The following is a 25,160-nucleotide window of genomic DNA, read 5'->3' on the forward strand; positions in this document are numbered from 1 at the left end:
CCTAATAAAAATAAAATTCATAACAATCAACCTAATATGAAATTATAGATCCATTTCTGAATGTCAAATTTCTTCCAAATTAAAATATTATTTGGTGGTGTTATTCTAGTGCAACTATTTTTAGACCTTTATGGGCCCATCAAGAATAAAAGGTCAAATACACCCAAAGGTGTTTAAGGTTAATCTCAGGGGGCTATTTGAATGCATTACAGAATTACAATCATTAAAACAGGGTTTTACCCTGCCAAACTAATTGTGACAATGACTTTTGATAGAAAGTTAAACATTGAATCTCAAATATATATTACTGAGTTAATGATAAAGATTGTATTTTAAATTTGAATAGAGAACAAAGCTGGAAAAGGTGGTTAATTACTTGAAAACAATGCATCACCCACAACTCCCAGTGCAACTCATATTTAACGCACACGTATTTAAGACAGGATGGGGTGGCCTGAGGCACATTAACCTTCCTACCGAGAGCAGCGGAAATGGAAAGATAAACCTAGTAAAAGCACTTTGTTTAAAGACTCCTGAGAGCTCCCGCTGTAACTAGGGTGGGCATGGCTAAGATTCCGGAGATGAGATGACGAGCTGACAGCTCAGGGCCACTAGGCAGGCTCGGGGACAGACGCCCAGACGGAGAGCATGTGGACAGACAGAGGAGCAGAGCATGTATTTTCTCCTGGGTTCACGGGGGCAACACGTGAGATCTGTGCAGCTTCAAACACAACACTGCTTTTCACCTCAAGACACTTGCTGGAGTCTGAATCTGAACAGGACAAAAGGCTAAAAAAATTAATCTGAGAACCTCTGAAAACAGACCAGAGTTTTGTAAATCTGTGCTGAGAGAGAAGCCAGAAGTCAGAGCCCGGGGGTAGATGTATTCGGGGAATAGACAAATGCTCTGAGCCCCCAGGCTTGGGACAGGCGGGGAGGGTGGGCTGCACCTTTGGGGCAGAAGAAGCAGAAGCAGAGCCTTACAGAAGGTTCAGCCCTGCCTGATTCAGCTGGATTAAGACATCAATCTTCGTTTATGAGACTAAAGAATGTTTAGAATCTTTGATTCTTTTCCTAGACACCTATATTAAGATATAATTAGCAATCTTTTACAAATTAATATGCCAGAAAATTCATAGGGCACTATTACATTAATGATATATATATATATTTTTTTTAATGATATATTTTAAATGATGTGTATGTCAAATAATAATCCATTCATTATTTAGGAATTAAACAAATAGCAAAATACCTATTAGTCCATTCAATGTAGCTAGGAAAATGCCCATGATTAAATGTTAACTCAACAAAGCATAATACCATCTACACAAGAGGATGGTAATTTTATTTTATATATGTCAACAAAAGTACACATTTTAATATACATGTAACATATACACTAATAAGAACACTAGCAATAAATATACCACTATTATTGCAATAAATTTTCATTTTTATTCTCTTCTGAACTTTAATAAATACCTAAAGTCTAAAATTATTATGAAAGCACATATTTTAAAATATATTTTTACCAACTCTATTACGTCAAATGGCAAATAGGGTTTAGTGTTTGATTTTCTAGGAAACAATATGCTCAATAGATATAAAAATCAAATAATATAGATATACTCTTGCAGGAAGAGAAGTTTGAATAATTTTTTAAGGGAAAGAACACATTAAAAACCCAACGTGAGAAGAATCTTCACATTTGGATGAAATGGAATAGAAAAGACAGTTCTTTTTCAAGCTCTTACAATTTATTACTGAGAAGAGTACTTTCGGCATACCATCTGCGTACTTTTGTAGATGTTAAATAATATTAAGAAAAAGATGCATCTTATTTTATCAAACGTTTTCACCATTTATTTTGCCTTCCTACTTTATTATGTTAGTGATTTTTTTTTTCTTATGGGAATCTTTGGTATTAATGAAGTCTTATTTAAAGAAACAAATATTTTAAAACTCTATTATATGCAATAGTATACTCTTATATTATTGAAAGTTTAATTTAAATCCAGTAGCTTTTTCATTAGAGAATTTTCATTAGAACTTAAATTTAAAATTAAATTTAAAATTTGCGACTCCCCTTAAAAAACTTGAAGGACACGTATAAAGGCACTGAATACTCACATTACAAGTGTTTTTCAGATTATATTTCTTACACTCAAGAACCGAAAATAAAATGAAAATTCTACAACTTTATAATTTACCCAACATCAAAAGTGAACACCTGCTTAAATATTATGAACTGTATTTTAAGGAATAATATTCACTTTGTCTGAATGCTGGGGGGAATGATAATATGTGTCCCTCTTTTTCTTTGAAAACCTTTAATTGAATGTTAATGATGGAAACTCCTTAAAGGAAGTCTAGTTATTAAGGTCTGTTAAACTGAGAATAATTACACAACTGGTTCTAATAAAGATCTGTTTTGATTTAATTTATTAAAAATAAAATATGGAGTAATAGGAGCATCCATTTGTTTTAAATATTACTCTTATTTTTTAATTCCTTAATTCCTTTTTAATTCCTTAAAAAGCGGTAATGTTGTCTTTGGACATTCTCTTTAGACAAAAAGAAAAATACATAGGATATTCGAATATTCTTTTAAAATGTTTTTCTCTTCCTACATTAAACGTCTTTAGGGGTTTTTTTCCAATTAAATGTTTAAAGATAAGTGATGAGCTTACATTTAAAAAATTGTATCCTAATTCTATTACTCTTTCACTTTTTCAACCTCATGTACACGCCAATTTTGATGAGTGATGTGCTCTCAGGATGGGTGCTGCAGGACCCTGCTCACAAGGTATATTTTCCCATGAAAATTAATTTCGAAGATTTATCCAAGGAAATAATTCTTATGGAAACAAGAAACGGTCCCCCAATTTCCTTAGAGATTTGTGGCCAATGTTAGTTAGCTGATGTGTGAGGACCTGGCGAGATCTTTATTCCGTAGATATAAGTCCTCCCGAAGACACATGATGTTAGTGTGGGTGCATCATGGTGATATATCCATTCTGCAGCTGTTGATAAAACTGCCTTCACCAGGAAAGGGAAGAATCAAAAATGATTTCTGCCTCAGGAGCCCACATTTCAGCTCAATTTTTTCATCCATTTTTCTCAGACTATGGATTCTATGCCCTGGCCACCTTGGTTATTCCCCAGGCCCATGGGTACAATGTAATTGCCTGCCTTGTTGCTTTTAAAAACCTATCTATTAAGAGTCCATCAGGATGACCACCCAGTGTTATACCCAAGTGAACTTTCTTATTTTTTTCTAGTACAAGAACTTTTCAATTTTACCTGTCGCCATCCTTACGATTAGCATGTATATGGTATATATCATACATAGTATATATAATACACACACACAAACACACACACACACACACATACACACAATCTTACTGTTAATTAGAAGCCTAAAAGCTAAAAGTAGGTTGTAGCCATTTATAAATGTCTAGCTCTTTGTTCAGAGCTAACTTACTCTTCCATGAATTCACTGAACTCCAGAAATGACTGTATGTCAGACGTGAAGGGAATGCCAAGGGCACGAGATCCCTGTCCTCAAGAACCATCTGGTATAGTTGGCAAAACAAGCATGTCTCTGGCATGAGTGTTAGAGCAGGTCGCACAATGCCTGAGCAGATGTGAGCGGGAGGGACCCTGGCCGGGGGTGGGGTGTGCAGGCAGTGGGGACCCTGGGTTGCAGGCAGTGATGGGATGTGTTTTATCTGCCGATGTTGGCCACAGGTGGAGAGAATAGGTCCCATCATTGCCACGTTATTAGTCAGGCTTCCTCAGGAGGGGAACGTGCAGTGTGGATGGTAAGAACCCAGCCTGGATCCTCGGGAGAGGCCTGCAGCTGTCTCTGCTCCCTCGGGTCTGGCTGTTAAGCTCAGTTTCAGAAGACGGCAGTTCTAAGACACGTTCCGTGAAGCCACTGCAAACTCCCAGTGATTTCCTGCGTGACATCCTCGGGCCTTTCATCTGCGTACTTAGTGCCCTTCTCCTCCACACGACGTCCGCTCCTGGGGGGAACGTGCACTGCTCGGTGCCCTTAGTCTTACCTCCCGAGGAACAGAGCCCGAAGAGGATGTACAGTCCTCAGGAGGCGAGAGTCATAGGTGAAGGGAAGGGAGGCCGGGCAGCAGAAAGCAGGCATCAGCCGGTGAGCGGTCCGTGGGCCCGAGCTTCTCATCAAACGCTGTCGGTTGTTCACAAGGTGTGACCCGCCTTCAGAGCCTCGTGCAGTCACCGCGTTTCCAGATGGTTCATCCAGTGAGCAAGGGCGAGTCCTCTGTTAGTTTGCTTCCTCCTGCCACCTGACTTGCACTGGACAAGGAATGCCCCGGGGGAGGAATTACACTACGTTCCTGTGGAGTTTCCATCGGCCTGGGAGCAGCTGTGGGCCCAGGACGGTCAGCTCCTGTCACTATGCACACGACCAAGGCCACGTTGAAGTCCAGGCCTGGGCAGGGGTGGCAGAAGGGTGGGGGTGTCGGGGCAGGGGCCCCTGTGCAGTGCCTGTGGCTTTGAGGCCCCTGGAACATTAGGGGCTGGGAATGCTCAGCCGGAAGAAGAGAAAGAATGAGGCCCAAAGGGGAGGCGGGGACGGGGCCAGGCGGGCAGAGCCCAACCGGGCCAGGGTTGGCACGGAAGCTGTCCAGTAAAACTGCCTGTTTGCTTATGACCGTGCTTTATAGTTGACATCAAAGCCGACGTTCTGGACTGAGCAAGTAAATATCAGCTAATATTCTCCAATATCAAGAATTGTTTAAGAACTTTAACTGTTGGTGAGTAGTGTTCTAAGAGACAAAGTAGGTTGGTTATTTTACACATGCATACAACATAATGCCCAGACTTGCCCTTGCTTTTCTTCTGATTTGATTTACTGACTCTGCCATTGTCTGATTTCACCCTCTGTAACCCATTTTGGTTGACATCTGCATGTGTGAAGTTTGCATTTTGGTGTGTGAGGAGAAGCAATGCAGAAAACGACACACTACACTAAAGTGCATCTAAGGACTCAGAAAAATCAGCAGCTATAAAAAGGAAGAAGAAGTCTCCTTAAGTGATACCCATGCCTGTCAGAACCACACGCTGCAACCTCTGATCACAGACTTCAGTTCCTTTTCGGTAAATCTCCTTTCTGCTAGGCTTTATTTTGTCATGACTTTCAATTCACCTACAAGCTTTGTCGAGTCTTTTTAATGCGGCAGACACAATAGAAGTTTCTTCTTTAGCTTTTCATAACCAACGGTATTACGGAAAAAAATTCCCTTTTTTCAACTTGTAAGTGTTTGCCATCTAAAATAGCAGAACTCTACGGATTAAATATGACTCCCAAATAATGTTTTTTGCTCCTGCAGGTAAATGAGTAAAATATAGGAAGATGGCTGAAATACATCCTGCAGGAACTCAAATGACTGATGAAATGTGTGTGTGTGTGTGTGTGTGTGAATCCTGAAGGACTGTGACCATTCCACAAAAAGCACAGGGGTGTGGGTTGTTCATGCATCATTTTTAGAATTAATATGTTTTCAGTATTAAGCAGTGTAGTAGATACTGTTGGTTATCTGACTCAAAAGCCATTCACAAGTCTTCTTTCTTGGTTTTCCCACTACAAACACTAGAAAAGGCAGAGACTAGCCACCCCACTCTCCAGCCACCCACCCCTCAGAATCGTCATGGGGCTGAGTTCAGGAGGAGAAGTGAGCATTATTAGTCCAGTAAAGGGTTTCTGGGAAATTTTCTCTTATCTTGATAAAAGGGGAGAAATGTAGCTGGCGCTACTTATCCTTCTTCCCTTTCTTTCCTGTTCTGAACACTGAAGTGATGTTTGGAACTGTTGCAGCCCTTATGTCACCATGAGGTGGCAAACATAAGGTAAAAGCCAACACTCTAAAGGTAGAGGATAATAGTAGCAATAATGAGTGTAGGCAGAGGATGGGTTCTGGGTGGATGGTGGTTTCCAGCAGATGCCACCATCCACAATTCTTTTCATTTGGGGAAAAACCCAACTATTTACTCTATCAGTATTTAGGATTTCTCTAATTTGTTATTGAAAGCATTCTCAATTGATACAAACATTTGGGGAAAAGAGTCTATTCTCTTTCACATAATAAAATATGAATTATGTATTTTGAAAATCTCATATATGCAATCATTCTTATTTAAGATCACAGTAATTTTCATTGAACCGCTAAGAATAGAAGCATTGGGATTTCCCTGGTGGTCCAGTGGTAAAGAATCTGCCTTGCAATGCAGGGGACACGGGTTCGATCCCTGGTCGGGGAACTAAGATCCCGCGTGCCACGGGGCAACTAAGCCCGCGTGCGCGTGCCAGAATTACTGACCTCACTCGCCTCAACTAGAGCCTGCGTGCCGCAAACTACAGAGCCCACGCGCCCTGGAGCCTGCGCGTCACAACTAGAGAGAGAAAACCCGCACGCCACAACTAGAGAGAAGCCCGCGCACCACAATGAAGATCCCGCATGCCGCAACTAAGACCCAACACAGCCAAAAATAAATAAAATAAATAAATAAACAATAAATAAATCTTTTAAAAAAGAATAGAAGCATATTACATATACATATATATTTATATCCATCTGCGTGTGCGCACACACACACACACACACACGTGATACATTTCAAGCAGCATACTCCATTCCAATAAAGGAAATGCATGCATAGGATATATATGGAAGAATTTAGACTAGAAGAGATCCCTTTATGTCAGTAGGTAACCTTAGTAGAAATGTTACATGAAATTCTCTCTGCGTATCAATCAGGATTGATTTTAGTGCTGGAGCGGTAAAGCGTGGTTGGAAAGGTTAGATTCATGAAATGCTGGCTGAAAGAGAGCTTTGCCTTTTATCGTCTTCCCTCTGTCTCTTTTAAAGATGAGGGAACTGAGGGGTAGATCTGTGGCTGCCAGAAATATAGATGCTTAATGGTCTAGTCACTACCAGACATTTAACTCATCTTGTCCCATTTTATCAACATTCTGTTATCCAAACAACCATCTTTCAGAAGATGAAGAATCTCAAATGACAACTGGACGAAACAAAGATGTGCAACCTCACGTACAATAAGCAAATCGATACGGCCATTTACTGGTGGTTTATGGATTAAATCATTTAATTTAGAGTGCAGCTGGAGAGAAGAAAAAGTGCAAATGTTTCAGCATCATTTAAGGGCCAGGATGTCTAAAGCACTTTTTCATTTAACCCTCACAGTGGCTGAAGCTATCAGTGCCCGCTGACGAAGGGGACCACGAAGCCCAGTCCCAGAGCAGGTGAGTAGAGACCAAGGCTCCACACCGAGTCCCTGACACCAAAGCCACGCTTTCCCCATGGGAACCATGCCTCTGCAAAAGCATCAGCTTAAATTCCCTTTGATCAAACAATAGCGTGTTCGGAGCTATACTTCCATCTTCCTTCACTTGCTTCTTGCCCTTTCTCCCTCCCCCTTTTTGTGGTATTTGAAGGCTCCCGGCCCTGCCCGGCCCACCGAGGCACTGAGACACACAGACCCTTCCCACTCCAAAGACAGTCCCCGTTCAGGTGGCTTTAGCTCAGCAATTATGATGACTTTTCTTGTGATATTATTACAAACGAGTTATTTTGAAAGGGTCTAGGGACTCAAATAATATTGTAGGCTGCTTTGCACATGGACAAACTAATAATACAAATATTAGGTTGTTTTCTGTTATATGCAAGTGCATGTCATGGTTATTCCAAAAAAGTTAAACGTGAAAGAGTAAAAGTATGCTTTTCAGATTAAACCATGAGATTTAGATTAAGTGAAAAAAATTCAATGGATTTATTTTGAAGATAAATAGGTGCTATATTCGTTTTCTATTATTGAAATAATAAATTACCACAACAGTGCTTTAAAAGAAACACTAATCCGTGATCCTGCAGTTCTGTAGGTCAGAAGCCTCAGTGGGCCTCTCTGGGATAAGATCAGGGTGAGGGCAGGATGGTCTCTGCCTGGAGGGGCAGTGTCCCCTTGTCTTGGGCAGCTTCTCCTGGCCTCCCGCCCTCTTGGGGTCCTGGTCCCTCCCCATCTTCAGAGCCAGCAATGTCAGCCCTTCCCCTCCCCATGCTGCCATCTCCCTAGTCCTCTCGTTTTCCTACTTCTTCCACTTTTAAAGACTCTAGTGATTACACTGGACCCTCCCGGATAATCCAGGCTAATATCTCCGGGGCACGTCTGGTTTGGGCAAGAGTGTCCACCCAAGATTCAGTCTCTGCTGATCTGGCGGTGTCATCATATTGGAATCGCAGAAAAGGACAAGAGGTTTCAGACTGACGAAAAACCCCACAAAACCCAAAACAAAAAAACAATGCAATTATATTTGCTGTCTGAAAACTTTTTTCTAGATCGTTGAATATAAAGGTTAAAAATATTTTGACAAAACTATTTTGATTTTATTTTACCATTATCCAAGGTGACACCAAACTAAACAACGGAAGATGATGCTTCAGAGAGACTCACCTTAGAGCCGAGCTTGCACCGAAGCCCACTCACCTTACTTAGGCTACTCCCTTACCCGGTGGAAGGAGAGGAGGGCAGGAGCCATGGGTTAGGGGGCTGGGTCCCAGCTAAAGCCTAAACCAGCTCCCTACTTGCATAGATTTGTGAAGGTTAAGATTCATGAGTTGCAACAAACAGTACTTGCTTCAAGTTAATACTCTAAATTTTGGGGATCCCAGAAGAACCAGAGGGAGAAGCGATGTAAAGATATCTAGATAGATGCATATATAGATAGATATACAGATATAGATAGATGGATGATATATATAGATACAGATAATAGATATTTTAGTGCTTACATGCTAAATATCTATTTTCAGTTATTTAACTAATGTAGATGTTACAATGTTTGTGAATGGAAACTTAGGTGTCAATACTGTTGAGCTGATACATTGGACTTAAACTCTCAAGACAGAGTGATTTTCTTTAAACATTCCACAATAGTTTTTATGATGGGTGTGCAGCGGTCCATTCTTAGAAGAACACCAAGCAGCTGATGCAAAGTTATGTATGTATTGAAGAAATTCACCAAGGCTGAGGAACTGGCCAGGAGCTCCCTGAATCACTACTTACGTTGTGCTTTGTGAGGCTGGAAATATTGGTGGCTACCGCATGCAGCCATTCGCCACAGTCCTCAGCAGACAGGCACTGGATGATCCCACTGCAGACCCCGTCCACGGCGATGACTTGAAAAGCGTTCTGCCTGCGGAGATGTCAGAACAAATTAGATCAAAACATCGTCTCATTTGTCTGTTTGCGACTTGAAATAGTTATGTGTTCAAAAGCTCTTCTTTCACACAACATAAATGCAGCTTCAAATTCATATTTGCTTACTTCTCTTTTAAAAACATCCGTTTTTAAATGGAACACTAAAGATGAACCCAGATGACACACAACTCTGAATGACTACAAAGCATCTTGAGATTCAGATACATTTGGAGAATCTCTGAGATGCATATCCAAGACATGTGAGAGGGATTCTTTCTCCAGTGTACCATAAAGTCATACACAGATGCTTATCCATTATTTTGGCCACCATCGTCTCCTCTTGACACTTTTCAACGCATTTCCTTTTTTTAATTTTTTTTTTATTTTTTAAATTTTTTTAATGCTATTCTTGTCTGCTTACATTCTTTTTATTTATGTATGTATATATGGCTGTGTTGGGTCTTCGTTTCTGTGCAAGAGCTTTCTCTAGTTGTGGCAAGCGGGGGCCACTCTTCATCGCGGTGCGGGGGCCACTCTTCATCGCGGTGCGCGAGCCTCTCACTATCGCGGCCTCTCGTTGCCGAGCACGGGCTCCAGACGCGCAGGCTTAGTAATTGTGGCTCATGGGCCGAGTTGCTCCGCGGCATGTGGGATCTTCCCAGACCAGGGCTCGAACCCACGTCCCCTGCATTGGCAGGCAGACTCTCAACCACTGCGCCACCAGGGAAGCCCTTTCAATGCATTTCTCATGTACAGCAGAAAGATCACACAAAAACCACACGCACAGATACCGAGCATCATATAAAATCTTTTGTTGTCATGAGCTGAAGCACTTTGTCAGCTGTTAAGCCAGTTGCTCCTCATCTTCTCTAAGATGGTTTCGGACAAGAGGTTCACAGTTCTTCTCCACGTCTAAATACTCACGCTCGAAATTTATGTGGATGTTCGCATTTCAGTAACAACTAAACTTTCCTTAAAATGCGGTGGCCGGCCTAAATATCTCTATGGTCTTCTACTGAGATTTTGTTGTTGTTAGAGAACATTCAGTGATGCCGTCCTAAATGGTCTACAAAAGTGCTGTTGAGTTTAAGCAGTTTCCTACAGCTTTCATTATTTACTTTTATCTTCCTGTTTCAAGTTCTTGCATGTTTCAATACAAGCTTAATGGAGAGGAATGGATGAAAATCCCAAAATGAATGGAAAGTAGTCAAATGCCTCTGTGGTGCAACATAATACACTTTAGAAAATGCACACACTATCTTTAAATCCCAGCCATTTCTGAAGCAACAGAAAAATTGTGTAGTTCAGTATTCAAAATGCTAAGTAAATAGTGTACATTTATATATTTTTCTCCAATTAAATTGCTTTTTTGTCTCTTCTGAATTTTGTAAGTAGGAGTTTGTGGATATTACACGTGATTTCATTTCTGCAAACAAAGACACCGCAAGCGGCATTTCTCTGGCCCAGTTTCATCAGGAGGCCTGTGTCACTCTCGTGTCCCATAAGACTGGTCCAGATTTCAGAACCGGACACGTAGCAAAGACTCACACCTACGGCTCTCTGCATCCACATTATTAATGTTTTCAGAGAAACTTGTTCCGATAGCCTTGACCAGCACTTTCAAATGATTACAGGGAAGTGTTCAAATATTCTTTTTTGTTTGCTCTTAAAAATACATGAAAAGCCTGAGGGGACAACTATTGTCTGTCTCTTTGAAATAATGTTCTTTTGAATTTGTGACAAGAAAAAATACGCACAGCACAAAAAGAATACTGCAACTTCATGTGACTTTCTTAACTTTAATTTTGATATTCAAGAGTGAGTAAGACATTTAAAATATGCAGAGAGAAGCTCAACTCTCCATGGAAAATGAGAACTAATTTGAGTTAGTAACATACACTTCTTTCTGCTCTCTGATTATCATAACCATTGCTTCATGCACCATAAATTAAAGCATGTCTTCAACATATTTGTCCTCTCTGCTTTAAATGAATCGTGGCAGCTGGATATTTTTAGCTGATTAGAGTTAATGCACTTAGAGGAAATCTGCAGTCTTTGTAACCACACATGCTACACAGTCTCCACATGGAATAATTCTAAAGGACTAACCTTATATAAACCCAGGCTTATACACTAATATCTATCAATTTTTACATCCTGTTTCCACTTTTCAGGTTGATTTGTTGGAAACCCTTTCATGAATATAAGTGAAGTATTTGAACAGTTTATTTGCTTACATACAACCTCTTACAAAATAAATTGGTCATAAAGATTATAGCCTGGGTCCTATTTCTGCCTCTGCTATTGAATAAATAAGAATACTGGCAAATTAGTCCACTTAGTTGCACCTCAATTTCCCCTAACAGAAAATGAGAAAAATATACTTCACAGATTTGTGCAGTAACTGGTGGGACCCAAATACTTTCACTAATCACTGAAGTTCCCTGAATGAGCCATTAATGTGTGGTCTTGATGCAATACTTGAGAGAGTTTTGCAAGAATGTGTCACCCAGCACTTTGCAAGAACTGCGGTGCTGTGGCTGTATTTGTAGCTTTTAGAAAATGTAATTCTCTGAGTCAAGATAATCAGTAATTGTAAAAAAAAAAAAAAACTTATTTGTTTTATCTTATTTGATCATATACTCTCTGAAATCAATAAACTACATTACCCATTAAGTTAGTATTGTAGTACTGGGAAACATGAAACTTTAACAATATTTGTAGTAGTCTTGAGGATTCTCAGACTAAATTATGATTCTTTGTACACACACACACACACACACACAGATACAAAAACACACACACTGGCTGAAAAAAGCAGTGACATGATTACAGTTAGAAAATCTGAACTTTTGAGTGCAGATTATTTTTCCACTTTCTGCTCAATATCATTTTTTCTATTTTTCTAAGGATTCTTGATCACAACTCTGGCAGCAAAAGTTATTCTCAAATGTTGCTGAATTTCAGAGTAGTTTTATTCATTTAAAATACAAACTTAGGGGTTTCCCTGGTGGCGCAGTGGTTGAGAGTCTGCCTGCTAATGCAGGGGACACGGGTTCGAGCCCTGGTCTGGGAAGATCCCACATGCCGCGGAGCAACTAGGCCCGTGAGCCACAATTACTGAGCCTGTGCGTCTGGAGCCTGTGCTCCGCAACAAGAGAGGCCGTGATAGTGAGAGGCCCGCGCACCGCAATGAAGAGTGGTCCCCGCTTGCCGCAACTAGAGGAAGCCCTCGTACAGAAACGAAGACCCAACACAGCCATAAATAAATAATAAATAAATAATTTTTAAAAAAAATACAAACTTAGTCTTTCTTTGTATGAAAAATAGACTGCTCACTAAAAATATTCATAAATAATTTTCAATATAATATGCGTTTACATGAAAACACATACATTTCTCATGAACACAACTGAGTAATTCATGTTTTGACTGTCCATCATATGCCACATGAAGGCACGTGTCGGAGATGCTGAATTTGTGAGGAGTGAGTCGGAGAAGGCATTTCAAGCAGGAGGGGTGAGAGCTGTAGAGACTCAACTATACAGGTTTGGAGTGGCCAGATGGCCTTGTCCAGGAAAAGGAGTGGGGACATCATGGGAAAGCAGGCAGGCTCGGAGGAGGAGGGTGTGAACACGGAAGGAGCTTAGAGCCCACGGGACCCACGGTTGAACCTCGTGGCGGCCTCCCACGGTCAGATTTGCTTGGAGTGGGCGGTCCTGCCCCACCGTGTAGGGTACCTGGCGGCTACGAGTTGACGTGGGACCGAAATACACGTGCATTAGTGAGAGTGAAAATAAAACAGTTAGCTCCCGGGATTTATAAGGGCGTTAGAAAGTCTGCGGGTCAGTGATTGCTTCCTTTCACAGAATATGAGGGAGCAGGCAGAGTCCACATTGCTCCTGGGTTTTGGATCCAACTGGATGAATGGCTTAGACGTGGGAGAGGAGAGAAAGTGCACATTTTAGATGGGAGGTAGTTACTCCAGAACCAAATATCAGCAGCGTGAAAGCGTGAGAGGTTGTGAGAAACAGGGGCTGTTTGGCTCGTTGCGATGTGCGTCTGGGGCAGCAGTGAGTCATGAAGGTGGCAATAAAGCAAAGCCTGATCAATGAGAGCTTTGCCAACCACGTGGCGGCATTTCCAACTAATCCTGAGTCAGGCAGGGCCGTGGGAACACTGACTCTTTGGAGTGAAAGGATCATATTTGTATTTTATGATACAAATATGTTCTCTCTTTGGTGGATAAGAACATGGAAAAATGTTAATGAAGGCAGGAGAGAAGCAAGAAGGGCGTCCCAATACTCAGGATGAACATAAGATTGTTCCATGAGAGTGGTTCTCTGTATGTAGGAAAGCACTGACTCAAGCAGTATTTGAAAAACAGGCCATTTTTCTTGATCGGTTATTAACAATTTGGGGAGATGATTAAGGAAAGGAAAAACTACACCAACCAACCAACCAAACAAACAAACAAACAAAAAAACCCGCTCGGGTTAATGATTCCAGCAATGTGCTCTGTTTCTCACTGAGTTCAGATCGTTTCTGCTCGTGATGCTACCTTGGGGCACCATCTCATCAGAGCTTTTATGGTTCAGGCTCAAAACCTGAACTATTTGGTGAGGTTGTAGAGAAGCTCTTCCAAACCATTTTGTTACCTATTTTCCAAAGCTGGAATTCACCAATCCGACACAAGCCCTGAACTTTTATTCAACAGAGGCTTTTCCCCACTGTTCTCTGTCTGCAATGCCCTTCTGTCCCGCTTCAGTTAAAATCTGTAAGGTATTGCAAGTACCTTGATTTTATGCAACTCTCCAGCCTCTAATTTCTCTCTGTGTAAGATGAAGATGGCAACATTTGTCCTGCATACCTTACATTTTAAAGACTTTTGTAAAGAGACGTTTTAGGTTTATAGCAACATTGAGGGGAAAGTATAGAGATTTCCCATAGACTTCCTGCACACACACACACACACACACACACACACACACACACCCTCTCTGTTATCAACATCTACCACAAGAGAGTTGCACTTTTGTTATAATTAGTGAGCCTACAACAACACGTCATATCACCCAAGGTCCATAGTTTAGATTAGGGTTTACTCATGGTGTTCCACATTTTATGGGTTTGGGCAAATATATAATGACATATATCTATTATTATAACATAATCCAGAGTATTTTCACTCCCCCAAATATCTCTGCTCTGCCTCTTCGTCTCTCTCCACCTCCCAACCACTGGCAACCACTGATGTTTTTACTGTCTCCATAGTTTCACCTTTTCCAGAAGGTCATATAGTTGGAATCAGTGTGTAGGATTTTCAGATTGGCTTCTTTCACTTAGTGACATGCATCTGTGGTTCTCCCATGTCTTTTCATGGCTCAGTAGTTCATTTCTTTTTAGGGCTGAATAATATTCTACTATCTGGGTGTACCATAGTTTATTTATCCATCCCCCTACTGAAGGACATCTTACTTCCAAACATATACAAAGGGACACTGCATGGCTCATAGAGTAGGCGAAATTGACTAGGATCTTAATGTTATTTAGTTGAATATATTTTTTAAATCATCAATTGTTCTGGCTTCACATAGAGCGAAGTCCTTGTGGACCTGCTGGCCTCTCTGTGAAAATGGAAGAAAGTCAATCCGTTCAGTGACTCCCAGCCCATCTGCACAGAACCACCTGTAACAGAGCGACGGAAGAGCAAAGGCAATGGTGCACCAAACGGGGCTGCTCTTTCTCCTCCTTCCCCTCAGCCAGTAAGCATGAGCAGGAGACGCCTTGAATTTTCTATCCCTTCCCCCATCACACTATGGATGACACGTCCTTACACACCATTTCCCTTACTTTACCGTCACTATCCTTCTCATAACAAACATTATTTTCTATCCAGTTCACTCCAATAATTACTCTAGCCAGAGTCACCTTAAGCTTAATCTGTTTCTCAGTCTATTCCGTATTTCTATTCTGTAGTTAATACGATCAACCACTTTCTTCTCCTTAATAACCTTCCCATTCTAATTCCCTGACACTGCAATGTTCTGTCATATTTTGATACTTCAGAACTGAAATGAGACGTATACTTCTAAATCATTACTATACAATGAACATAAACTGTGTCGCCACTGATAAGATAGTGTGATGCTCTAATTCATGCTACATAATAGTATATGACAGTAACACAACTTTGTTGCCATTAAGTATGAGATGTATCACATCATCAGAGTTAAAATTATGGGCCTTGGCCAAACCAACCAGCACATAACATCCTAGGTTTGGAACCAAGCTCAACAATTTTGTATATCTGTCATCTTGGGCCAATAATTTATCTTTTCTTTTTCATCCTCTCACTGTTTCCACTGCCACCGGACTGTGAGCTCCTTCACAGGAAGAAGCAAACACAACACCTCCCACGTCGGCATGAAATCAGTACTTATTGAGCGAATGCGGGAACAATCTGAGCTGCTGTGCAATCCGCTCAGAATAGTGCTGTGTTTATAAGTGCTTATTACTGTCATATTTACGGAGTGAAATTAACTCAACCGCTAAAAGCTGTTGACGGGTTGAGGTGCCATGAAAGTAAAAACGTAAGAAATCGTCCGGATTCACACAATTTCTTTTTTCTCATAAATTGCTTTAGCTAACTAGTTTTAAATCATGTAACTACAAAAATTTCTTAAAGTAAAAACAAAAGAAAACAAGTATGCACATTAAAAATACCATTAACAGAAATATTTCAAAAGTTCTTAAAGCAGAAGAAAAATAGAAACAAAAGAAAAAAAATAAAGAGAAACAAAGATTAAAGGTAGGATACATCTGAATAATAGCTGAACATAATAAAATATCTTGAGGAATTTAAGATACATATATAATTCAAATCTATCTAGCTATCTATATATATATATATATATATGCTCAAAGACAAGAAAGAAATAAAGGAATTAGTTAAAGTGTTCTAAGTTTCTAGAATTTTCTGAAAGAGGCAAAATTAATAAATTGCATTAAACACTAATAAATCATGTATGGATGGTGCTGTGGTCTGAGTGTTGGTGCCCCACCTCTTATTCATGTTTCGAAATCCTAGTGAGCAACGTGATGGTGTTGAGAGGTGGGGCTTTGGGGAGATGCTAGAGCCATGGGGGGCGAGTCCGCGTGAACTGGGGTTAGCGATTTGTAAAAGAGCTTCCAGAGCGATCCCTGACCCTTCCACCAAGTGAGGACAGAGTGAGAAGACACCAGATATGAACCAAGAAGGGGTGGGGGGGCTTCATCAAAGGACTAGAACATGATCTGGGTGCCTTAATGTAGGACTTCCAGCATCCAGAACCGTGAGAAACAAATTTCTGTTGTTTATTGCTGTTATTATCTGCTGTATTTTGTTATAGCAGCCTGGAAGGACTAAGACATATGGTCTAACGTTTAGGCAATAACTAAAACAAAATAAAAGAATGCATATATAACAATAGAGGGAATATTAAAAAATAAAAATGTTTAATTATTTCAAAAAGTAAGAAAAAAGTTAAAGAAAATAGAATACAGAAACTAGTGTGTTGAGACAAAGGACTTTTTTCTTGAATATATATAAAACTCTCAAATCTCAACAGTAAAAAAATAAATAAAAATATATAAGCAAAGCCAATTACAAAATGGTCAAAAGACAAAGAGACATTTCACCAAAGAGGATTTCATGTGATAAATAAGCACATGAAAAGATGTTGAACATCACTAGGATATGCAAATTTGGGTCACAATGATATATCATACCTATATCTTACACCTGTAAGAATGGTGAAGTAAAAGACAGCAACAACTCCCAATCCTGGCAAAGATGTAGAGAAACTGGATGGCTCATATCCTGCTGGTGGGAATGCAAAACTGTACAGCCGCCTACAAAACAATGTGTCTGTTTCTCAATAAACTAAACACGCTGTTATCACACAACAAAGTACTCGAGCTCTTGAACATTTACCTGAAGAAATGAAAATGCACATTCCCACAAGAGTCTATACAAAACGTTCATTTCATCTTTATTTAGAATTAACTGGAACAACCCAGATGTCCCTTAAGGGATGAATTTTTTAAATGTGATACAGCCATACTATCAGAATACTATCGGAAATAAAAAGGGATAAACAATTGAAAAATGCAACTACTAGGAAGAATTACCAAAGAATTATGCTGAGTGAGAAAATTCAATCCAATACAGTTACATAATGTAGGATTCCATTTATATAATGTTCTTAAAATGACAAAATAATTAGAGGTGAAGAACAGAGTAGTGAGTTGTCATGTGATGGGGAAGAAGGATGCTGGCATGGTTACAGACAGGCAACAGGAGGGTTCCTGTGGTGATGGAACTCTTCTACCTTGTGCTTGGGATGGTGGATATGAGAACATGAGCATGTGATATAATTCTATAGAACTAAACATACAGACACACACACACACACACACACACACACACATACACACACTCTCACACACTCAGGCATGTGAAATCTGAATAAATGAGTGGTGAATTTTGTCAATGTCAGTTTCCTAAATGGGGTGTTGTACTATAATTTTGCAAGATGTTACCATTTGGGAAAATGGGCAAAAAATAAATGTAATCTCTATTATTTCTACAACTGCATATGAATCTATAATTATCTCAAAACAAAAATTTTAATTATAAAAAACAAGAGCTAGAGTGTTGAATAGAAAGCAAATACTAAGATGGCAGATATAATCTCTGATATACCAGTGATTATGTTAAAAGCAACTAGACTAAATAATCCAATTAAAAGACTAAGATTGTTACTTTGAATTTAAAAAAACAAAAAAGTATATGCGACACAGAAGAGATACATATTATAGCACAGGGCTAAAAAAAGTTGAAAGAAATGGATAAAAGAATATACAGTGTAGATACCTGATGTAATTCTTGAAGGTAAGAAAAAATTCCAGAGATACAGGACATTTCATAATGATAAAAGGGTCATCATCAGGAAACTGTAAAAAATCTAAATCTGTTTGTATCCTATAATATAGAATTAAATATATAAAGCAAATAATGACACACTTAAAAGGAGAAATACACAAAGCCACCGTCGTACTGGGAGACTAATGCATTTCTCTCAATATCTGAGACAATAAACAGACACAAACATCATTAATGATACAGAGGATCAGAATCCCTAATGAACAAATACAACCTAGTTGAAATATGTAGACACTGAACTAAGGAAAATGACACTGAACATTCTTTGAAGTGCATATGGAACACTTGTCCAAATTATTTATATACTAGGTGAAATCAAGTCTCAACAAATATCAAAGCACTGAAACCATTCAGCATGAAATCATACGAGAAAGCAATAACAAAAGAGATAATTTAAAAAATCTCAAACTATTTTGAAATTTTGCAATACACTTGTAAATAGCCCATGGGTCAAAGAAGTAATTGTAACAAAAATTAGGGAACACCATTAAATACATAATAAAAATATCTGACTATCAGTACCGGTGAGCCTCCAATTCCGGGCAAGGGAGCGCAGCCCATCCCTCCCAAGGGCTCCCTAATACAACTAAAGGACCTTGAACGTGACCCGAGGGCCAGCACAGGCAGCTCCTGAAAGGCGGAAGGGTAAGGCGACTGCTGCGGGCCATGGGGCTGAGAGGCGACAGGGGGGTCAGTCTCCCGAACTCCCCTGTCGCCTCCCGTGTATCCTAAGCAGGGTGCTCAGGGGTCTCCATCCAGGATGACCAACAGCAAGACAAGAAAGTGCTTCAAGGAAAGTCTGTCCTCGTAGTTAAAAGGCTAGCAAACCAGCGGGCTAAAAGCTTTCCACCTTTTTGGCGACCTGCCCTCATCTGACCAAACATCAGTGGCACCACTGCCCTTCCCCCAAGGCTTTCAGCAGGCAGAGCAGGAGCTGGTCCTCCCTCTGTCCTCGTCTTCCCCGCCTGCTGGTGTTCAAGGGGTCGAGCAGGAAGCTGCCCTGCCCATCCCCACCCGCGTGAAGCAAGCAGCTCTCCAAGCTCCCCGCTCCCCGTCCCGGTAGCGTGCGGTCCAGCGGGGAGCCGAGCCTCCATACCCGCCTGCAGCCGCTGGACTGAGTGAGGGGGCCCGAGGCGGGGCTGCCCAGCTCTCTGTCCCCCTTCCCTTGCTGACCGCTCTGGCCCAGCAGGACCTCAGGCTCCAAGCCACCCGTCGTCCCCAAGGTGGGGTGAGGTGGTGGGAGTCGGCCGGCTGCCCTCAGCTCCCCGTCCGTCCCCTGTCCTCTGTCAGCCGAGTTCCGTGGAGAGCTGAGAGTTCACCACTGCCCGGCAGCGATAAAGCAGTGCCCACTGGCCCCTCCCGTCCACCTTCCCTGGTGGCAGCAGAGCCGACCCAGCCACTGAGCTGACCCCCGACTCAGAGGCCACAGGGTGATGGAGCTGGTGCCTGACTGTCACCGGGGCTCGGTCAGCAGGGCTGAGGACTGAGCCAAACCTATGCCTCGAGCACCTGCGGTGAGCTGTGTTTCACTACATTATGCTATTCTTCTGCGGGTCTTCCGACTTTTAGAAATCAGAAGGTAAGACCCGTAAGGCAGGTCATGTTACCAGTTTCACTCCGGGTCTCACTTTCAACCAACAGACGGGCGGAGGCCACTGACATGAACTCACCGACTCAGGTCTGTCCCGGGCACGTACTGGGAGAACCGGGAATGGAGAAGAGGAATCAGCCTGAGGTCACACCATCGCTTTTCCCACCGCAGGCCCGGGGACGCGGGCCACGAAGAGCAGGACAGCGTGTCCTGGAAAGGAAACAAACGTTCAGCGTTGCTGCTCCGTTTCTGTGTTTTCAGTGTCGACGTCACACCCTTTTCATTTGAGGGGTGTTTTACCCTTAAATGATCAAAAGACATTTATAGAACACCACAAGAAATCCCTGTTCGTTGGCAATAAAGTTATATTTGTTAATTTCGCTGTTAATGGAATTCTATAAGAAAGCGAGGAGGGAACCACTGAGATTAAGAATTGTAGTGAAAACATGAAAAATGGGCAGAGAAGGAAGAAGAAATATAGTAGCGACGACTGAATTCATTCAAGAATGAGAAAGATGGGGCAGAACTGTAATTACAGTGAACTAGTAGGTGACAAAAATCAAGTAAGTTCAATTAGCAAACATTTTCTATCTGCTAAGCACTAAACGTTGTTATAAGGGCTTGTGATTCATCACTTACTTAAAAATATTTTTGAGTAGAATGAATATTCCTATAAAACAACCCTCAAACACTACTCAAGGAAATCTTTGTCCATTGTTTTGATTTCATGTTTATGTCAATAAAATGTTTGTATTTTCTTATATTGTTTTAATGTTAAGACAACTACTACTGGTTCAAAACTACATATATTTTGAGTTTCATAAAAAGCTTAAGTTTTTTCCTTATGTATACAGAAGACGTATCTTTGAATAACGTTTGAGTTTTTCAGCTGACGTTGATCCGTGTTCCTTTCACTGGATCAGCTTCCCTGTTAAGATGTTTCCTGGTACCAGCACAGGAATGATGTTGATGTGTAGTCGGCCTGGGCTGTACAAGCCAAGCCTCCATTTGATCAGAGAACTGCTGACACGGATTTCTCTCTAGGCTATAGATTCTATAATTTTTGAGTGGTGATGCTAGAAGGAGATTCTACTTTAGTCTAAACGTTGAACCTCTGTGAGTCTAGATATTATTAACTTTTCTTTCAGGTATGAACTTCTTCAAAATTGCTTATTTGGGGGGAGGGGGAAACTTCCATCATTTTCACCAGAGGTTGAGAGTTCTCTGGCATTAGGTTAATTGTCAACCATCGTGCCGGTGAAAGTCTACGAAATCCTGCGAGCATTTCAGAGCACCCGGGAGGGAGGCCTGGCTGACAAGAGCGAGGGGCTCCACTGGTGGCAGGTCTCCGGGACACACAGCCTTTGGTGCAAGACGGCTGCTTTCAGTGCTTCTATGGTGACTGAAAGGCACAGACCCAGGTTTCCCATTAGTCGTTTCCTTCCTCCTGGCCCTCACGTCAGATGTCACAGATGGTCAGCATGTGACCAGGATCAGGCAGTGGTCATGCAATGGCGGGGTGAGGTCTGAGGCTCCGCATAAGAATTAGACCATCTGGGTTCAAAATCCTGGTTTCCCAACTGATGAGTCCTGGGGCAAGTTATGTAGCTCTTCGGTGCCACCCTGCACCCATCTCCAAAGACAAGGCTGTCACCAAAGGAAAACCTAAAGGTTTTTAGAAGCAGTAAATTGTTGCTTCCTGTCTTTTCTGCATGAGGGCACTTGAAACCACAATCCTGTGTGACACCCTGGGGTAAACGGGCGCGGTTTCTGTGGCCAGGCCGGACCTGACCGAGCAGCCCTGCCACTAAGCTCACAGCAGCGCGCGGCTGAAACCTGCTTCCGGGCCCGTGCTCGAGGCCCACGCCTGAGAGGTTGTACAGTCAGGCGTCTACCCGAGGCCCCCAGCCGGCCAGCAACAGGGCCAGGATTCACTCCGACCTACGTCTCTCTGACACCACAGCACAACATTTAATTCATAATCAGAGCTGAAACCATGGAAAGAATGACTCAGATGTCTGTCTAGATTATTTCACAGTTTTGCAACATAACTTTAGGCAAATTATTTATTTCCTGTCGTTATGAAAAGCACAAAGAGATCCTCTCCCTTCATTGTTCCCTGAACAGACAGAAAATGTAAAAGAACATAAAAGACACAGGTAATGGAATATGGAGAATGACAATCACCAATAGGTGAGGATGGTAAGTTTTACAAATCACATTTTACAGACTTCATGGATAGGCAGATGTGAAAACACATGTGATCTCTGACATGCCCTGATGTAGCACCCCGACTGGATGTCTTTATGTACCAAAGTTGTAAACATGTCACTTTCTTTTATGTTTCTTTCTTATAAAAAATACAAGTCCCACTTCAGCTACTGAGCTAATCAGGGTTAATGTATTTCATTTTACAGATCTGTTATTTACAGTGGAATATCTGGTATCTTTTGAAAATTATTTATCCGTATTATTTATTTTAATTCCAATAGTAGAATATAAATTTGCTTTCTAGTCTTTTTGTGTAACAGCAGTCTTGGAGTTATTTTTAATTGTATATAAAATGATCTAAAAACACAAAATTTTATGGCTTTAAGGCCCGTAACTACTTTCCAAGAGCTTTATTCTTCAGTGTCAAGAATGTTGTTTCCTATAATATTAATAGTGTGAACGGGAAACGTAGCATTTACATAGTCTTTACTTTAAAATAAACTCTCTTCTCAAAATGTAACACATTTCAAGGTATATTGCCATACAGTAACCTCAAGAGCAATTATCAGGCCAAAATAGAATAGCATACAGGGCAGAACGCTGATCCAAATTTTGTTAAGGATTTGGCATAAAAGTATTCATTAAAGGCATATAAGTTAAGAAAAACGTTTCTCAGAATCTGGTTAGCTGGTTATCTGAATTTAAGCCTCCTGGTGAGCACAAAGCAAATTCTTTCTTCACTTTGGCTAGCAAACCGGGAGAATCTTGTATACGCTAAAAGTAGTGATCTCAGGCCCTTAGAAGGACTAGACTACATTTTTATGTAAGAAAGTGGAGTGATGTTAATCTATATATTATAAGGTGTTATTTTCTCCTATGTGTAAAATGCTGCCTTAAAATGTGCACAGAATGTTTGAGGGAACTCAAATGGCACCTGCTCACGCAAAATTTCCTTCAGAGAACAATGAAGGCACAGGAACTAAAAGCAGAGTCCCTGGGCCTGGGATAGAGGTGAGGACGCAGACACAGCAGAGGACCGAGCGCTTCTCTTACGGACCCCGTCTCCGCCATCCGCACACTTTCTGTGGAACGCGCCTCCCAGGTGCCCAGGTGCCTCATTAGTCAGTGATGGGTCAGGAGGAGACGCGCTTCTGACGGCCCCTCATTTCATGAACCTCTGAGTAGACACGTCCTCCACCCCCTCAACCGAGTGCCGAGTCTGCGTGACCCACTCAGGTCTGATTCCCGGGCGGGCTCACGTTTGGTCTGAAGTCCCCCATTTTTGCTGATTTCTGTAAGTCAGATGTTCAAAGACTCCAGCAGCCCTTTTCTCTGATATTAGAATGCTAAGGTCCATTGTAATTCTCCTGCTTACATTACAGTTACTTTTGTAGATCTGGATTTTAAACTTTCTGGGGTCAGGAACCATAATGGACTTTTTCCCATGGCACCTTGAAGAGGGTTTTCTCAGAGTAGGTTCTCAGCAAATATCCAATTAACTTAAATGCAATTACTGTCTTTATTTTTATTACACTCTGATTTATATATGTCTTGATTCTTATTGTCTAAAACATCATAAGTGCCATTAATTTCCTTACACTTAAAGATCTTTAGCAATGTCAAATAATGTTCAATCCTAATGCTAAAAACGGAAATAAAATACGCCTCTTGAAAACGCAACGACACAACTCAGTGAGAACAATTTATGATGATAGATTTTCTGAAAAGTTTACAGCTGGATTTGTTTGGGACAGCCATGTTACAGAACTGCTGAGCGGCTTCCTTACTCTCATTAAGCCTTTGTAAAGGAAGACATTACATCAGGCAACCACCTTGAGGCACAAGTCACGTAACCAAGTCTGTAGATGCTGTTGTGTACATCAGTGGAATGAGTTCAAGACAGACCAGAAGGCTCCTACCCACGGACCTTCCTGCCCACTTATTATTACACAGGAGTCCAAGGGCACAGGGGCAAGAACTAGAATAAAAACATTCCCAGGCACCTCTGTCCCCACTCTGCAGTAAATGGCAGAGCTGAGATGGGGACTCTTGTGTGAGTGACATGGGTGGGGAAAGCTCTCAGGAGAAAGCGGATGAGGAGGGAACACCTGGCTGTATGTGGGCTCCTGAGGGCGGGTGGCCACCGTGTCACCTGCCAAGGCCGGGGAGGCAGCCTCTGTGCCCCACCTCTGCGTCCTCGGCTGTGGCCACACCGATTCCAGGCAGAGGCTCCTGTAAGAGGGGCAGCGACACTCACAGCAGCGGGGGTCAGGGCACCGCCCAGCACAAAGGACTGGAAAGACAGCAAAGGCCTCAAGGGCGTCTCCACTGGAAGGGACGGAGGCGAGCAGAGCAATTCCTGAAGCAAGAGGCAAAGACTGGGCTGGAGGTTGTAAGAGCCTTGAGGAGGGAGCTGATGGGAGCACAGGACGTGTACATTCGTTCTCTCATCAGGAAATTAAGTCACTCAGATCCTGCCATCTTCTGAAGATCCCGCATTTTAAGTATTAACTATTGTGTGACAGTTATTTCTCTGGTAACAGAAGTAAAAGAGAAGGGCAGTGAAGTACACCCAGATGGGGTTGGTTTATACTTGTAGAGATAACCTTGGATGTGGCCAAGGGTTCCTCTTTCAGAGCAAAAAAACAAACAAGTGAAAAAGACGTGGAGGCCTGTGGGACTCTGCTGAGATTAATGCTGTGCAGTTCTGTACAGTGAAGGCCACGGAGACCTGCAGACGTTCAGAAGGAGGACCCTGAAGTAAGATGCCACAAGTAGGTCAAGAATTTCCAATGGACAGTGAACCACACAAGTCAGAAGCAGCTCCACGTCACGTACATCCTAATACATGGAATAGAAAAATAAAATTCTACGAAAGTGAGCTCTGCTTCTCTTCATGTTTGTGAGCACAGGGGAAATAGTCTCACATTTAACCAGAGGGAATAGTTTTGTCTTTAGAATGTGTACATGTTTTGAAGGGTGAAATACAAGGAGTTTCAAAATATTTATAAAAGAAAAAAAAAAAACCTGTTTATTCCAGAGTACAGGTGGAAAATAAAAATGGACACTTTATAAAACAAACATGCCAAATTTACCAATTATTAAATACATGTA

At 41.5% G+C, this 25,160-nt stretch overlaps 1 protein-coding gene across 2 annotated transcripts in view; it reads right to left on the reverse strand.

Moving 5' to 3' along the window:
* SNTG1 (syntrophin gamma 1) overlaps positions 1-25,160 on the reverse strand; it is a 471,471-nt gene that overhangs the window by 100,487 nt on the left and 345,824 nt on the right. For both annotated transcript variants that reach the window (XM_057532135.1, XM_007168620.2), the window contains 2 exons: positions 19,915-20,045; positions 9,124-9,253 (listed from right to left, as the gene is read on the reverse strand). In XM_057532135.1, coding sequence (XP_057388118.1) covers positions 9,124-9,253; positions 19,915-20,045 — 261 coding nt within the window. The remainder of the gene's footprint in view (positions 1-9,123; positions 9,254-19,914; positions 20,046-25,160) is intronic.

Source organism: Balaenoptera acutorostrata, chromosome 17, assembly GCF_949987535.1.
Source record: "Balaenoptera acutorostrata chromosome 17, mBalAcu1.1, whole genome shotgun sequence".
Classification (NCBI taxonomy): Eukaryota; Metazoa; Chordata; class Mammalia; order Artiodactyla; family Balaenopteridae; genus Balaenoptera; species Balaenoptera acutorostrata.